General features: G+C 45.0%; 1 protein-coding gene across 6 annotated transcripts in view; it reads left to right on the top strand.

The window, feature by feature from the left end:
* The window catches only part of LOC117235193 (3-phosphoinositide-dependent protein kinase 1), a 407,170-nt gene that overhangs the window by 362,351 nt on the left and 27,931 nt on the right, over positions 1 to 16,888 (top strand). Inside the window, exon 1 of one of the 6 annotated variants that reach the window (XM_033497004.1) lies at positions 11,450 to 12,151. The exons of the other annotated variants lie outside the window; for them this stretch is intronic. Within the exon in view, the coding sequence (XP_033352895.1) occupies positions 12,086 to 12,151 (66 nt within the window). The 5' untranslated portion in view covers positions 11,450 to 12,085. Of the gene's footprint in view, positions 1 to 11,449; positions 12,152 to 16,888 lie in introns of those variants that run through there. 6 annotated transcript variants of the gene reach the window in all.

Below are 16,888 nucleotides of genomic sequence, written 5' to 3'. Positions count from 1 at the left end.
TACTATATACTTGGCGAAATCTCTTTATAATCCCTATATAATCTTTTACAATAGCTACGAAATATTTCTTGATTTGTGGCGCCTTCTATCTTTCCAATGATTTTCTGCCCTTTGATACTTAGATTATTATGAACAATTTTATTGAAGCTTAGCTACGTAAGAGCTTAATTGGGTGGTTCATTATGAGGAACAGTTTGTTCCTGTTTACAGTACAAACGTTACAAGGATTCCATTGTATAAGCAAATTTCGGAATTAGAACACAGGTATTTGACGAGGGTATTAAACCAGAAGAATATTCCATCGGTATTCCAAGGAACAACAGAGATCAATAATGAAACATTAGGCCAGGTCAATACAGCGCTCTATGTAAATACGAGGCAAATGCCACAGGACCGCGAAGTCTGTGTTTCAATCCGGGTTTCGATGCGCAATAAATCCGACGTCCCTAGCTATTCATCGTTTACCTAAACGGTGTTTACAAGCGGATAATCCGGCCGGTTGCTACTCGAAGGAGGAACGTCGTCCTCGATGAACAATCCGTGCTATTCGTGTCAATTAGCAGGCGACCAGGTGCACGCGTACCAGCGTGTTCGTGCGCGCGGTTTTTCACGCTCCAGCCCCGCACTAATTGCACGGTGCAAACGACGCTCGCCCTGACGTAACATCGTCGGTCAACGTTTTTCGAGGAATCGAGGTCGTCGCGATGGATCGCGACGCGTGGCTCGAGAAACGCAAATGCCGAGAGCGTGCTCACACGCGGCTCCGGTAACAAGATCCGCAGGCGTCGGTTTCTTCTTTTCTGCTGATCCTGCCACCGTGCCATGCAATATTTTAATTGCTGGAACGCGGAAGCGATACGCTTCTCGCCGGCTACACGCGCGTCCGCTCGCCTTCCTGGCCAGAGCCCTAATCGAACTCCAATTGGTCTAACCTTACTGGCCCCGCGCATCAAGTTGCCACTCGTGAAAATGCTTCACCAAACCAAACCATTTATTTCGTAGTTAGAAGCGTGTTCCGACAGACTAGCGCGAGTGGAATACGGTATACGCCTATCTTTTTCAAATAAACTCAAAATCATGTTAGTAATGTACGTAGGGATAAACTTTTGCGATAGCTTTGTCTCCTTATCACTGTGAGTCTTTCGTTCGCGTCGAATTCCAAAAAAATCCGCTCCTCCTCCTACGTTTCACTACTATTTTATTATATTTCGACTATTATAGTTCTACTAAGTAATGGAAACGCTTGATAGCTTGTCGATAGCAAGTTGGCGAATGAATGGATGCGAGTTTTGGCAGGTTGAGTGTTTCGCACTTCGCCAAAATCGACAAACTAAGTGAAGTGTACGACCGAGTAAAAAAACGTCTACTGTAGCGAATGCATTGGAAAAACACCTTAGGTTGTTTTTGCATTATGCTCTTGGCCGATTATGCTAAATCGTTGGGAAACGATACCGTGTACCAAACAACGACCGAGCGTAATTAACATCGAAGTTAATGGAAAAATGAACGAGTGGAAGAAGTCTAATGGCTCTTTCATCCGAAATCGATGCAAATAATTACCGGGCCTACATCTGTTCTGCCGTGGTGCTCGCACGGAATGCCCGCGGGCCTTTTGCGGCATTCCCTGACAGTTATTCGAGGCCAACGATCGAGCAGCCAAGGAACGGGTCCGTGGACGTCGCGTTTCCACCAGGAGTTTCCCCCTTACCCTCCTCCGGCCCGATTTCCACGAGCGTATTTGATGCCACCTCGATGGTATACCCTTTACTCTCTTTTCACACGATAACATGCTCCAGAATCTATAAATATAATTGATAAATGTCGATACGAAACACGCGACCGCGTGTCTCTTCAATTTCTTACGAAGCTTTCTCGCTGAACTTTCAAAGTACCTGTACGCTTAATTATTCCCGACAAAAGTAATTCGTACGTAAATGGCAAGCAAAAACAAGGGAAACTTTCTCTTAATCTGCACGACTTTGGTTGTAGATTGTTCAAAACCGTTCGAAAATTTGTCGGCTTTCACGGCTCCTTTCTCGAGCATTCGTCGCTGGAAAACCAGTTTCCTTGCAACGAGCATTCACGCGTCGCATCGCGTCGTCGGAAATACGCCGGTATTAAAATGCAGAACCGCCGCGTATTCCTGCTGCCGGCATCGGTAATAGTCGATAAAAGTCCTATATATCTTCGTAATACACGGCGTATCGAGAGCCGGCTGTATAACCCGACCGCGACCGCAACGCAAAATAGGAACAGCTCGAGGAAAACGCAACGAATGGTATTGCCCAGCAAATCTTCGATTCCACCTTGAATACTCCAACCATGGCCGCTATTTGCGCAACTGCGATAAAGAAAAAGACGATTTTCGAACTGCTTGATCGATATCGTATTACGTTCCCCTGAAATTCTTCGCGGAGCACGGCTTGCGATCTGACGGAGTGCGATTTGCTTTTCTTTTCTTTGGTAATCATTTCCTGAGTATTCATTTTTTAAATTTTTGCTCTAAATTCCCTCGATTCTGCGCTATCACCGTTTCACCGGATGTCCTTACTTGGCAAACTGTGAAACTTCGTAAAAATATAGAAAGTTCATCTTCTCGTTTCTTTGAGTGTACATTTCATTTGATTTTTTATTATTATCGTTAATTATCTAACGGGTATTAGCTCCATAATACAATGGAGAGAAATAGATATAGAAATTACAAAAGTTCCGAAAGTCGTGTCACGAGTAAGACGCAAAGTGAAGCGGATATACGTAATTGTATGCAAAGATATATTACGTTATAACTAATTAGACGTTGTATACAATAATCTGGCCTGGACTTTTTTACGAGATGGTGGAAATTTTTTATAGTATATAATCAAAAGGAGAAACTGAAAAGTTTGAAAATTCTGGATAACAAAATTGACCTACGGTCGACTAAATACAAATTATCAGGTCATAAAATATCATTTAAGTAAAAGTGTAGTTTCATCGTGTAACCAGTTATGTTTCTGTGCGAATGGGATAAAAACATAAAAATAGGCCACTCAATCATTGTTCGCTAAAATATTCTGGACAGCTATGTTCAATGAAACCTGTTTACCTTACGTGTTTACCGTATTCGCGTAAGTACGTCGATACTCAGCAGAGTTCAGACAAAAGTGTAATCAAGCAGAAATCTAAAACTGTTAATAATCCACTCAGCGACCAGAAATCCCGAAACTCGAACCATCTATACGAGTAACAATCTGTGAAAACCATAAACCAGGGAAGCCTTAACCATAAACTGTTACCAGGAAAAAGGAAATCTTTTCAACTTGAAGTCGATTATTAAGCCATCTGATTAACCAAAGGTTAGAATAAGCCGACAGTACGATGATACAATCAGCCCTGTGTAAAATTAGAATGTTGTACGACGAGCTAGGTAAAAGCAGCGACGTCACGCGCCCTAACTGTACAACGACCGCTGTGTGACCGAGAGTCGGGCTTGCAAAGTAACCGAGCAAAACAGAATACCTCGTAAAAAACGGTTAGACGGTAGGGGACGTAAAATGGTAGCATTTCATACTGTCCAGTGTAACGTCGGGTTTAACGTACTTCGGTCTCGTCATAGAATAGGAAAAAGCAGCAAAAGCTGACGAGCTCGTGCGAGAGTGACGTTCGTCCGCGTGTTAGATTTCAGTAAGAGCGTCTCGCCAGCGTCCAGACTGATTTATCTACGTATGAGAAACCACCGTGGTTGTTGGTGTTACTTATCTGGAACGAGCCTGCGACAGAAACGCTCTCCTGTACCGGATGCGGCTTGCAGAGGCAACATGGTTCGCGACTGTAGCCCTGTACCAGTTTCCCGAACACCATCGATGCGAATCCGCGAACGTTCGTGGCGAGAAAACATGTCCTTCTTCTATGGAAGTGATTTCTCGCTAGCGATAGGTGTTCGCTTGTTAGAGTTAGACTATGGTTACAGTGGATACGTGTACTGATCAATGAAACATCTGAAAACTAAGATACATACTCATAAAGGTCTACATACATATCTGTCTGCATTGACACATTCGATTCACATTCAGAACACGCATCCACTGTATTGATAGAGCCTTGAAGCAGAGAAGAAATCCGCGAACAGAAGGGAAACTAGATCGGCTGCTGAAGGAACGAAAGATTCGGTAGACCATATGATCGATGTAGTAGTAATTGGTACACCGTTGCCGGTATTATGTCGGCACGAGGCTGTCGACGCAATTAACGACTTGACGACATGTGACCATAAGAAGAATAGATATCCTAGAGGCTGTAGCAAGACATCAGGAGATGACGTTATACAATCAAGGATACGACAGTTGGCCGTTTTGAAACGAGCTAGTTAGCTGAACGCTCGAATAGCTGTACGACGAGCTGCAAGCAACGCACCGATGTCGAACTTCCTTGTCTATCTCTGACAATTTTTTGCCGACGCTATGTAACCACCCTCGTCCAAATACTAACCATACGCAACGCGCTTTCACTTCGACGATATCCGCAAAAATCCGAGTCGAAAGTTCTTGCGCGGAAAATCGATGAACTGATAAAGCGGATGTGTTTTGCTGAGGTCGACGCTGTACCTGAGAGCCAGACTTACACCAAGTCCCTTTTTGTTACTTCTCAGCAGAACCAAAGGACAGCGATGGTCGTGCACTTTTTGTATAGATAATACAGGTATATGGAAAAGGAAAAGGGAAGAACAAGGCTGAAAGAAATAAAGAGAATGGCGAAATGGAGAAAGGAAGAGGGACGGAAGGCAGCCGAAAAAGCTCTCTTGGAAAAATTGAAATCCTTCGGTTTGCAAACGATCGTTGAAGCACCAAGGTGTCATATCGCGTACAATTGTGTGGACATTGACGCGCATGGGGTCCGCTAACTTCGGATTCCGTAGAAAAACGGTCAGACGTGTTTATAACGCGCGCATGCAATCGCTCACGAGCGTGAAGCTCCGTGGGTTTTGTCGCGTTATGAAACACGGCGATCTTCTTGCAACACCGATAAATTATCGTAAATGAGCATAACGCGGGCACCTGTCGCGCCTTAGCCCGGACAAATGTACCATCACGCGACTAGTTTTTCGTCGTGGACGAATTCCACGAGTTTAGGAAATTCTGGACGTAACATACTACCGAAAACGTATACGATCTCTCCCAACGCGAGCTTCTATATATCTCAGTCTTTAGGTACTCCGTTTTCCGGTTACGGATCGCGAGCAGCAGATAAACGGTGTTTGCTTTTTCCAGCGACAAGTCGTGTATGTAATTCATCGACGGTAGAAACCTTCTGCTCGAGTCGACGCGTTTTAAGAACCGTAAAACGTTGGGAACATCTGCACGAGGTATACTCGCTGAAAGCTCCGCTCTCAAAAACACCTTAGCTATAGGTTTCGCATTTAACTCGGAAGTCTGAAAAAAAGAACTCAAACTTCTGGGTTATAGGATGTGAGCGACGCTATCCGAAGAACTGATTTATGTGACAACAGCGTACGCTGTGGCCGTGTCTCATCTAACGCGAACGTATGCACGGCTATTCCTGTCTTTATATTTGCGTCACTAATTCGTGTTTCGTAGATTCGCATGCTCACGGATATCGTAAAATCGAAGCGCAATTAGACGTAATAGATAGTGGCTAAAGGAGAAACGGCATTTCTTAGCCGGCGTTTTCTCGTCAAGCGATCTCCTCGTCGAGTTCTAGTGTTCACTTGTATAAAACATCAGAGATAAGGAAAACCGCGTAATATACTCGAGTATTTATCAAAATACGTTCGAGTAATCGAGTGCTTAATCATCCTCGGCGGTGTCGATTTCGTTGACTAACCCCTGGCCGAAACAATAACAACGTCGTATCGTAAAAAACAGTGACAGAGTGGTAACTGCAACGATAACGGTATGATCGAATTTTTTCGATAGCGTAATGGTCCAAAGCTAGACTGGAGGTTGGGTTTACGCAGCGTGTTGATTAACTCTGAATCCAAGTAATTGCGCGACACAGGAATGCCATAAAACGACACCGTCCATAATTGAAAGGCTAAATCGAACGATCGTTACGATCCACGCGGTGAGTAAAAAATACCATAAACGTAGCCACAATCACGCGTAACAAATAGGAAAAAATATTTTAACTGAATAACGGAGAACAACGAACGTGTATGCGGTTCGTGGTTACCAAGAGTTATCGGTTCTCGTAAAAAATCCATGTCAACGTCCATGATGCATCGAGTATCGGTATTGTGATACTGGAAAATAGTATTAGATCTATTTTAGGAAACAAGAGACTGCATGAACTATAATAAATTCGTTGAACCGATCTAACGATCTAACTAATCACGCGGAACCAATTCGCTGTCTAAACAATCGCAAAAATATCACTTCGACGCTAGAAACTTTCCCTGCGATAAAACAGATCCGATTTGACGGGAGAAAAACCCTGGCGAAGTTATCCACTTTCCGGCTCAACGACAAGTCGGTGGATTTAATTTAACCACTTAGCTGCCAGTTGCGCCGCAGGTAGAGTCGATCCCCCGCCGGAATTCCTGTCGAAGACAACGGCTTCGACAACGGCCCAGAACGAACGCTGGAATGCGGGAAATTCGCGGCCCAGAGGCGACCACTGGTAAGTCGTTTCTCCATCGATGCTTAGAAACGAGGGGAAACGTCGCCGCACGGGTTTCCCGCGGCAATATCGTGCGTGTTTATGGAATCGCGATGTCGAGGATGCAACGTGGCTGGCAGCCCCATCGATGCTCTGTGGTTATCGAAATTGTGAATGAAAATTCCTTCGAAGGTATTTCCAGCGAAGCGTTCAGATCGAACGTATATATATTATCGGAGGTGTCTTGAAACGTTCCGGTATGGTGCGCGTACATAGGTACGTACCATATCTTCTACATTTTCACTAATGAAAATTTTTCACTACCCTTGTCGCTTCCCTCGTAAGGAAACTCGCTTTCGTGCTCGTAGCTATCCAATTTTCCTACCGAGCATACTGTCATAACTAGATTCAAACCGGTGTCTATCTCTCCTTTCGTGTAACTTGCCCTTAGTTGAGCCAACGAGAATCTAGTTCAGAGATTTAATCGTACGAGTTAAAACCTGGCCCCCAAAAGATTAACGAGCGTGCTTCAAATAACGCGCGTGTGCATCTTCAAAGTCCAGATCAGGCCTCGTCAGAACCATCTTCAACGAACCTTCGTATCCGAGATACCACACCGATAATACGAATGGAAGGACGAGGCTCCGCGCGTCCTCGTTTCAAGACGAGGCAAGACGATACGTAACCGCGCGAAAGAGAGTGGCGGATCGATGGATGGGTCGAGGCGAGACACGCGCTAATCGCGAATACCGTTCGGTTTCGAGAGCGACCGAAGTCACAGGATCGGCTAACAATGAGGACGGTACGTTGACGGCCGATAATTAACTGAGAAACCGGGCGAAAGTCGGGAAAGCGCATAACGATTCATCTTACGTGTTCAACAGGTATCCAGATAAATTCCAGCGAGGAGAACCCTCGAGGTATGTTTACTCCGGCAGGCTAGCAGGAAATGTTCGAATGCCTGCTGCGTCGTTGCGTTCTTCGGAGCCGCTTGTACCAGCGTTACGTATCGCGATTGTTATGCTGCTTACGCCGGGATTCCAGCGCCACTGATGTTCCCTTCAAAGAAATTCCCGGATAATAAGGATTATCTCCGAAGATTGTACGTCACTCCGCCGAGCGTACGATGTATTAATTATCGTTCGACCAGGCGCCTGCTCGAGCTCCTTTCTGTAATTGCCGGATTCGTAGAAATACCTGTCAAAATTGATTATGCCTTCTCGGAGTTTCGCCCAAGTTTTTTAACTTTGACAACAGAATGCACAATTGGCGTTTAAATAAAAAAAAAAATCAAACGACCTATTTTTTGTTAAAATCTAAACGTAGAGCTATTTGTACATCTTAGTTTAAAGTCCATTAATCTATTGGAAACTTGGTTTCTCAACGAAGATAACAGAATCACGCGACTGCGTGACTTTTTCCAGCTCGTGCGCTCACCTGGCAGGCGCGACGAGATCTGTTACGTCAGGGCACGACGTTCAGGCCGCAGGTCGTGAACCCCGCGAGAGATGACGGAAATAACCGACCTAACTCTCTTAGCACCGCGAAACTAACTCGAGAGATGTACCCGTGATACTATCTTTACTCTTTTTCCCCCACTGGTTGACGAGTCGACGAACACTGTTAAGTCCCATTCACACGAACCCACGGGTAAGGAAAAAATCACTGTCGCGGCTGCGAATTGCTCCAACTGACTTGGCCGCTCGAGGAAAACCGTTCTCAGCTGGAGTCTCCGATTAGAACAGGATTTACTCGTTCATTTTGCGATGGTCGTTAAAAAACGCGCGACAAGTAGCAAACAAGACAGAAGGAAAATAATTATAGACTCCACTGGTTACAAAATAATCGTCCTTTTCTATAAATACTCTCGCAATATTGGTATATCAATCTCTGTTGAGAAGAGAATCTACTCTCGAACGCGAATAAATGCAGAAAGTATTGCTACGATGAGATTTAACTTTCACCCAAGTATGCAACTTAGTAGCCAGCGCCTATCTTTTCTCTACTTTTTCTATTTACAACGAGGGTTTGGCTAGCGAGCCTAATATCAAAAGCATAGTTAAAGCTAATAGTCGAGTCACTCGAGCAGTTGGCCATCTGTCACCCCTTGAGAGGCGGTATCGGCCAGCTGGGCTGCTTCTGGATGTCGGTCATTGGGGCCGGTGTGAGCAACGCTTTTCGACGTTTGTCTCGTCTATGTTTATGCCATGTCGTCTTCTGGCGTCGAACCGGATTTATCCGGCGCTCTCGGTGCACCGGCTACTATACTCGTGACACCTTACTCGACTTGACAGAGTGACTTTTCCGAAGATAAATATAGCGGCCGCTCTCGGTACACTCACGCCGTTCGGCAGTCGATGCCAGGCTACGCGAAAGGACGACAGCGTTGGCCAGGGTGAAGGGGAATTCTGGATCCTGGATAGGTGGGACCATTTAACAGATTTATTATAGCTTTCGATATCTTTGTACCTTATTCGTACATCTTACGTAAAATGGCCTGCAACATTGCAAATTTTTAAAAGGTTCGGTAGCTGATACGATAGCAACTGTCAAGACATTATATTTGTTCTCGTTATTTGTCCACGTTGATAATACGTACAATATACGTACGTACGTACGTACGTGGAAAGACAATGAAAACGGCTAATCGAGTCGATACGAGTCGAACGGCGTGGAATTTCTATTTTTGGATTATGAGATTAAATCTACAGACACGATCTGTATCTACGAAAATCGCTGGATCTCCCTTTTATCTCGTTTAATTAAGAAACATTAATCGCCGTCTGATTTAACGCGCGAGCAGTTGCGAGCTTGAAACAGTCTCTCTCTCCAGCCTCTCTTATCTCTTTATCCACCGTCTGAGCGCAGCTGCATTCCTGCACGGTGACACAGAATTTCTCAGCGCATTCCGGCCGCGCGGAATCGCGGCCCTTTCTCGTGGCGGAGAACGCGAGCTTGCTCACGCTGTGGCTATTTTTCGCGCGCTCGCAGCCTGTGCATTCTGTCCCGAGCCGCCTCGATTCGAACACACAGATCGATCGAAACAATATTGAAATCGAGCGCTGGCGTAAAAACATTAAAGCCGATAGAGAAAAGGAAAAATACCAAATAAGAAGAGAAAAGGAGATAAGGAGGAAACTGTGTATAATTCACGACCACCCGTAGGACACGTCGAGGCTACCACAGATTCGATACGATGCACCGTGACGCTGTGGCCATTTTTTAGCGGTCCACTCTCCGAATGGCGCGAAATTGCTAATTAATCCCGTCGACTTTGTTGCATCCAGAAAGAATCGATTTTGCTGTGTAACGCAGCAATTTCAGGCCGCATTAAACGTGCCTTGTGTGTGAATGATGCAGAATGTTGATTAAACCGAGTTGCTGTCTCACTGCTTTCGCGACAAGCTACGACACCCACCCTGGCCACGTTGGTTCGCCTACTAAAGCGCGTAACTCTTGGCGATAATACTTTCAGCCCACAAGGTTTCCCTCCGACTTCCGTCTCGGTACGGCGATCGAATTCTTCGACGATTAAAAGTTTTTGATCGAAACGAAACGTGTGCTACAAAGCTGAAAAAGCAACCAGACGCTGTCTGTCAGCGTTGATCCACGCGATAACACGGTCAAAGTGGCGTTTGGTCGATATCATACCGTGTGATTATGCGTTTTAAATCGTTTCTCTGCTTTCAGTTTTGGACTACCTTCTGTCAATCTTGCGCGAAAACATTTTTGCTAAGGCTGAACGCCACGATCGAAAGATAAAGTTAGACGTTGCTTGGGACAAGAACGTCCAGCGTGCCAAAAAGAACGCAGCTCGTAATGCCGCGGTAATAAGGCGCTTAGTCGACGCGCGTTGCCTCGAATTTGACGTATTTTTATCGATACACGTTGAATCGTGACGTTGAACAAATGTGATGGGCGCATTCAATATTTATCGAAGGGCTTACCATCCGGATATTTTTTGCGTTTCATTATCACGAAAATCATATCGCTGTAGTGACCGGGATGTTACCTAGCGATAAGAATGTTCATGCAGCTTGCTGTTCCCCTTGAACCGTTAGTTGCTCGTCGCGTTCGTACCTTGCGACTTCACGAGCCGCGCAACAACCTTGGCAGCTACCAAAAATTTGCATCTCTTCGTACGCTCCCCGCGTTCCCTCCGATAAGTCGACATATAGCCGCGTAAAACGAATCAACGCTGCTCGTAGGCCAATAAACAATCTAGTACTTGTCTGTGCCAGGCACCAACCAACAATCCAAGAACGATCGAGCGCAATCTACTCGAAATTTCGCTCGACGCGTGTACGAGTATAATTTCACGTGGAATTTTCGTGATCATTGCTGGCGAATGTCGTAATTCGCAGAAAGATACGTCAATAGTATCGTCAATGGACGACGCGCGGCTGTGTAATCGGAAGCATCCGCCCACAGTAAAATCTGACGTGCATCAAAGTATGGTAGCCGTCGCCGATAATAATTTTCACGGGCGGATCTGTAGCCGAACGTAATGCGTTGACGTATTTGCATCCGTGACGATCGGTGTCGTCACAAAATACGTCGCAACGATCGCGACATAAATGAGACGAGATGGTGTGCGTGTGAAACGAAACGCATATACGCGATCGCGGCCACCGGCATAGCTGCAGTTCGTTCGCCTACGAGTGGTCGTATCACACGCTCGTAAACATTTATAGAGCTGGTTGGTTTCTCTTCTCCTTCTCCTTCGATTCTCCGTTTATTTTCTACGCTGGACGCTCTCATTGTCGCGCAAAACGGCTACTTTGTGAGCGCACGTTGAACGTTCACGGGGGCGAAGACCGATCGCCGTTATCATTCGCTCGTTCGCGGTGAACTTAATTTCTGTTCCCATTTGTCGTTACGTCGCGAGACCTTCGACAGTCACTCCTCCGCCCGGGGGGGAAATAATTCCTTGACGCGTATCGAATCACCTGAGAATTATGAGTCGAATAAAAGGGAAAGAATAAAGTCGTTTATGACCACCGCGATAATGACGCCGTTCATTGTGACGTAGGCTTCCAGTTGAAATGTCGCGTGTATATTTAATTCCGAGGATGTACTACGAAGTCAGTCTTTTTCCTCCCGCTACGATCGCGGAAACAATTTTTGGCAAATCCGGCTGCCGGTTAAGACAAAGACTCTTGCCTGTGTCGCGGTAATTTGTCGCAGTGTTGGAAACTTCTCTATGCTTTGTAAATCGGACACTGGGTAGTCGCCAACTCTTCTCCCGGTGTATCGTAATTACAGAGTTTTGAACCACTTTCGCGACAAAACGTCGAGCAGAGCAACGAGCTCTTTCTCTCTTCGCGTTTAGTCTTTGCGAACAAGCGAATTTACGGTGACTCGTGTCGTTCATGGCAATTTACATAGTGTAGGACAAAGTGTACGATGTGACGAGAATCGAGGTGTCGTCCTCGAAAAAAGATCAACGATCAACGTCAAAAGGACTCGCGGTATCCACGACCCTGAAACGATGTCCTGCAGAAAACAACATAGCGTAACTTCGCATTTCTTAAGGATAACCAGAAGACTGATCTCGGTAAGCGAGCATTTTTCAAAATTCTATGCGAGAGAATGAAATTTTAAGAAGCTTCCTGTATAAAATCCGGAGATCCTTTCTAGAATTTTCGGCGGCACCTCAACCGATTTATCCAACGAGCCAACTTCGAAACGGACAATTGATTCATTTTTATTGCCCTCTTCGAACATTTCCTCTGTTTGTTCGCGTTCCTTGGCATGACATAGCGAAGGAACGCAGATATACATACGTCCATATATGTATCCTCTTTCTCGACCGTTGGCAATTGGCCGAGTTACTAATGTACATCGGCAAACGAATGACGCGTGTCTTTTCTTCGCGTGATGCTGCGCCAATGACGCAACACTCGCATATAATCCTAACATGCGAAACAATGAGAAAGATTCAGGCTGTGCAGTCTAAACAATCCGCCTGCAACTTTGTATTTAATCCGCTCTGTTTAACTGCTTTTTTCACAGCAATAGAAAGCCCGTTCAATATCTTGAAGGTAACATCGTGAAATTCATAGTTCAACTTTTCTACTGCGACGATAGTTAGTAGATTAGAAGATAGGCTTTGCGTTAGTGCAGCAATGTTGATACGAAGGGACGTCGAACTGAATTAGCCGGTTTTTCTTTATCACGAGCCATCGGATTAACCTTCAACTGGTGCAAATGAAGTTAATTCGATCGTGCGTAGCACGTGATTGTACTGAAATCTAAAGCGTCGATACGATGATAAACAATAAAACACGACAAGCAAAACTTCACTGCCGTTAATCTCGGAGATACGATATTTCTTGAAAGTTCGATAAAACAACAGGGTAACGGAAACACATGAAATGTATATATTTTGCCTATTGCCCTGCTGTACTCTAGAATTACGGTTAAATCAAACCCACGTTGTTTGCTATCGGTCACAAAATCTAAGTGTCTTACTATCTTTACTACTTACTTACTTTATTCCGGTAACCTTTATCTATTTAACCAACGCATTATCAGCAAACAAATATCGTTGATAATCGCTGTTAGTTATTCGTGGAATCGTCGTGTGGCTCCGGTGGATTTAACGCTTAATCGATTCTCGAGGATATACGTGGCGCCCAAAGTCGTTTGTGAGCAACTCCGAAACCGGTAACACACGGACGATCTCTTCCTCTTTTGTCATTGGCACACGGCCCGATGCGTGATATACAACGTAGCCGAATAAATCAGCCGCGTGTCGTTTCTTCACGTGACGAGCTGCCACGTGACGTCACGGCTAACGTAGGCAAGTATATTCTGACGAGCAATGGTAATCGGCAGCAAGTCTCGCAAATATAGACACACCAGATCCATTCTCGAATTTCGGTCCCGTGACGCAGCGACGCGACGTTACACGAGCCAGACGTTACGTTGATCGATTCGCAGCTTTTACGATTACCCTGCCATTTCACGTATTCCCTCCATTTAACCTTCCGCGGACGCGTTGTTTTTCCGATCGAAGGGAACGCGACACAAGCGATGATCATCTCAACGATGACCACCAGCCGCGGATTTTATTAGGCGCCGCTTAATTTCCCATGATAATCGCCGATCGTACAGCTATCCGGCTGACAATTACGACGATCTTGGTCTTTCAAGGCCAACGAGATGACGGTTATTAAGAATATGCGTTGACAGCGCTTCTAATTGCTGGAAATCGTCGTCTATCTGTGCGAACAATATAATTACCGATGTTTATTAGGCATTTTGAATACGTAAGTGCTTTAAGAAAGTACGTATAATTATACGAGATCGTAGTCGAGATCTTCGTCCGAATTCTTTTTTCTGATATCAAAGAATGGCGCCGGCCAGTAAAGAAAAGTAATAATAATAATGTAGTTTTGCGAGAAGGGAGTCGTTCGATGAATTATTGCGTCTTTGAAGAGTGGTCATTCGACTCATCGTTGCGTCGTCAACGTAAACTACGGCTCGCGCGATATCGTTGATCGATCGACGATTACGCCGAACACAGCAATACGCCGTTAATCGTCCCAGCGATCGAGAAAAACACTAACAGCAATGTTACACAAGGAAGACTCTTAATCGCGAAATTAAGATGTTAGATTATGTAACGGCACGCGAAAAAACCTCGGTACGTCTTGGTTGCGTCTATCGCATGATTGATACAAATCTGACACTCTTGACGAATAAAATTATTCGTAGAATTCGGTCGATGCAGGTCGGTTATTTAAATCGCTCGAAATTTAAGTTTTTAATTTAAGTGTCCAACGAACGTTACGACAGTATGCTACAAACAAATTCAAACAGAGATACCATATAGTAGTAGGTTTTACGTAGGTTCATTGTGTTGAATGGCATTATTCAACTCGTCATTTACGTAAACATCGTAGACAATTATTTACCAGACGTCATTCAAAGTAAGTACACAGTTTCCAGCGGGTTACGTCGTTGATGGAACGCTCGGAATTGTTTCACTTTCATTCGGTCCGATTACGTCCACGGTCGAGGCTACACGTGTGCGCGTTCATTTGGAAATTAACAAAAAGTCGCGACGTCTCGCAGGTGTGAATGCGCGCAGCTGTGTTTTCAGGTGGATTTGCTAGCCACTCGTAACACCAACGCGCAAGAACGTTTTATCATTCGCGAATTGCTTGGCGATTAGACTTATTTTCTTAAATCTATACCCTGATAGCATCGATCTCGAAGCAAAGAATTCGAGCTTGTTTTGCAAATCATGTAAAACGTACTCGGACACGCGATTACTATCGTAATTATACATCGAGTATATTACGAACGATCATTCACGGCGCATGAAGGATATACGCAGCTCGAAAATTATGTAACTGTAATTGTACGAAACGTGAACAGATACGCATTCGCGGTTCTTGAATTAGGTACCTACCGGCTGGTTTGCAGATCTTTTTAGGAATTAGGTCAAGCTTGATCGAATATACTTTGAGAAATTTTGTGTCGTCCATCAGCACAAATTTTTGCTACAGAATAACGTGTTGCGAGATCGTCAAAATTCAATTGATTGGAAATTTTCTGTGCCTCCCTGTTTCGTACACGAGGACAAAATTTTCGAATCTATCGTGAAATAATAGCAAATATCAGTCGTAACGTCGTTCCACATTTTCCGCTCACCTCTCCTCGTGAAAAGGATGCATAATTCATCCAGGATCGCGATGTGGCCCGCTAAATTCATAGTAAGAGTATGCGTAGGCGGTATAAAGACGATTCGTAAGTTTACTCGAGGTTACCAAACGTTTGCGCCAAGCAAACGTCGTGAATAGGCGCCGGAAAGCTTTCTCCATCCCCTCGACGTTCAAACATCTACCCCCGCGCGTCCACTGCACGTGTGTCCGCTCCTACTTGCGAGCATTAAGCGTACGATACGCGTGCATGGTGCGCGTAATTTATGCCAGATATTGCCGTAAAGCGGAGAACACGAGCCGTTCCCATACGATATCGGAAAACAAGCGAAAGAACGAACATTTGTTTCCTGAATTATCGAACTAGCTCGCCCATGAATTTCCACTTCCGTGTTGCGTTCGTTACGTGTCGCACACCAACTAGCTTAGCGAAAGCTTCTTGATAACTGTTCGTCGGTTAATTCCTAATTACAAACTGTTGTAAAATTATAGATAACGCTCGTTGTATTTATCGTTGTATGGCTGTTATTATACCGTGTCATCGGATCGGCAAAGGGCATCACAACGAGCACGTCTTTATTTTCACGATCGACTCGTGTGACTGACACGAGAAAGGCAGAAACAGAAGTAGAAACGACACGGTCTATTTTCATCGCGAACGTAACGAGACAGGACGTGCAGGAGCGCCGAGAAAAGACACGATCGCGACTCGTCGCTCGAAGAGGAAAATCGGTTCCAAAAATAATCCACGGTGAACCGGTCGAGACTGTGTAAATTCCAGGACAGAGGAAAAGAGACGGGGCGTTAGGGGTGTTTGAAAAGGTTGCACGCGCTGTTTGTCTATTTTTCAGCGATTCGACTTTATTATACGGGACGTCCACGTGGTTACACACGATCACGGACACTCGAGAATAACAAAGCGGTCCGCTTTTGTTCTATTTCCAATGGCTTCCATTTGACGAACTAAATATAGTCAGCGCGCCACCGTTTTTCGTGCATCTGGATTAATTTACATCGTTGTTGCCGCTTTTAATAGAGGCCCTGTGTTTCGTCCGTCTTCCGCGACCATCTTCTCGTCGTAGGATAATTAAGGAACAATTCCACGCTGCCAAGTGACTTGTCCACTCGTCTAAATTTAACCGAAACTGTCGATACGCTCGGTGTTTTCCTCGTGGCGTTTTTAAATGGGACACGAATCGAGGATAAGCGGCAAATGTTAAATCGTCTTGCTCGAGAAATCAGAATGGCTTGTCCGTTACGTGGAACGTTAGATATATCTATACAATAATGGCTGTGCCGCGTCAATAAGTTTACCAGGCTTGGAATAATAAAATCAGAAACGAACCCCTATCGTGAAATTTCACGCAGACCACTTTGCAGACCTGCAGAGAAAGATTCGATCGTATTAGTATTTTGCATAGGCACGGTTCACGAGGCGAGACAAGGTAGTCTCGAGGCGACCATTGTCTCGACCTGTCGTATATCACGTTGCTCCTAAATACTGACCAATCCCTTCTATCGACGTTTGCGAGAGAATTCCGCGGCTCGAATCGTTGGAGCGTACTATGCGATCGACGGCGAAAAAGCTTTGGTATCTCGGGCCATGGCAAAGGCTCGCGATA

Source organism: Bombus vosnesenskii, unplaced genomic scaffold (genome assembly GCF_011952255.1).
Source record: "Bombus vosnesenskii isolate JDL3184/JDL3185 unplaced genomic scaffold, Bvos_JDL3184-5_v1.1 scf7180000013314, whole genome shotgun sequence".
Taxonomy (NCBI): Eukaryota; Metazoa; Arthropoda; class Insecta; order Hymenoptera; family Apidae; genus Bombus; species Bombus vosnesenskii.
This window is presented reverse-complemented; position numbering and strand designations above follow the sequence as displayed.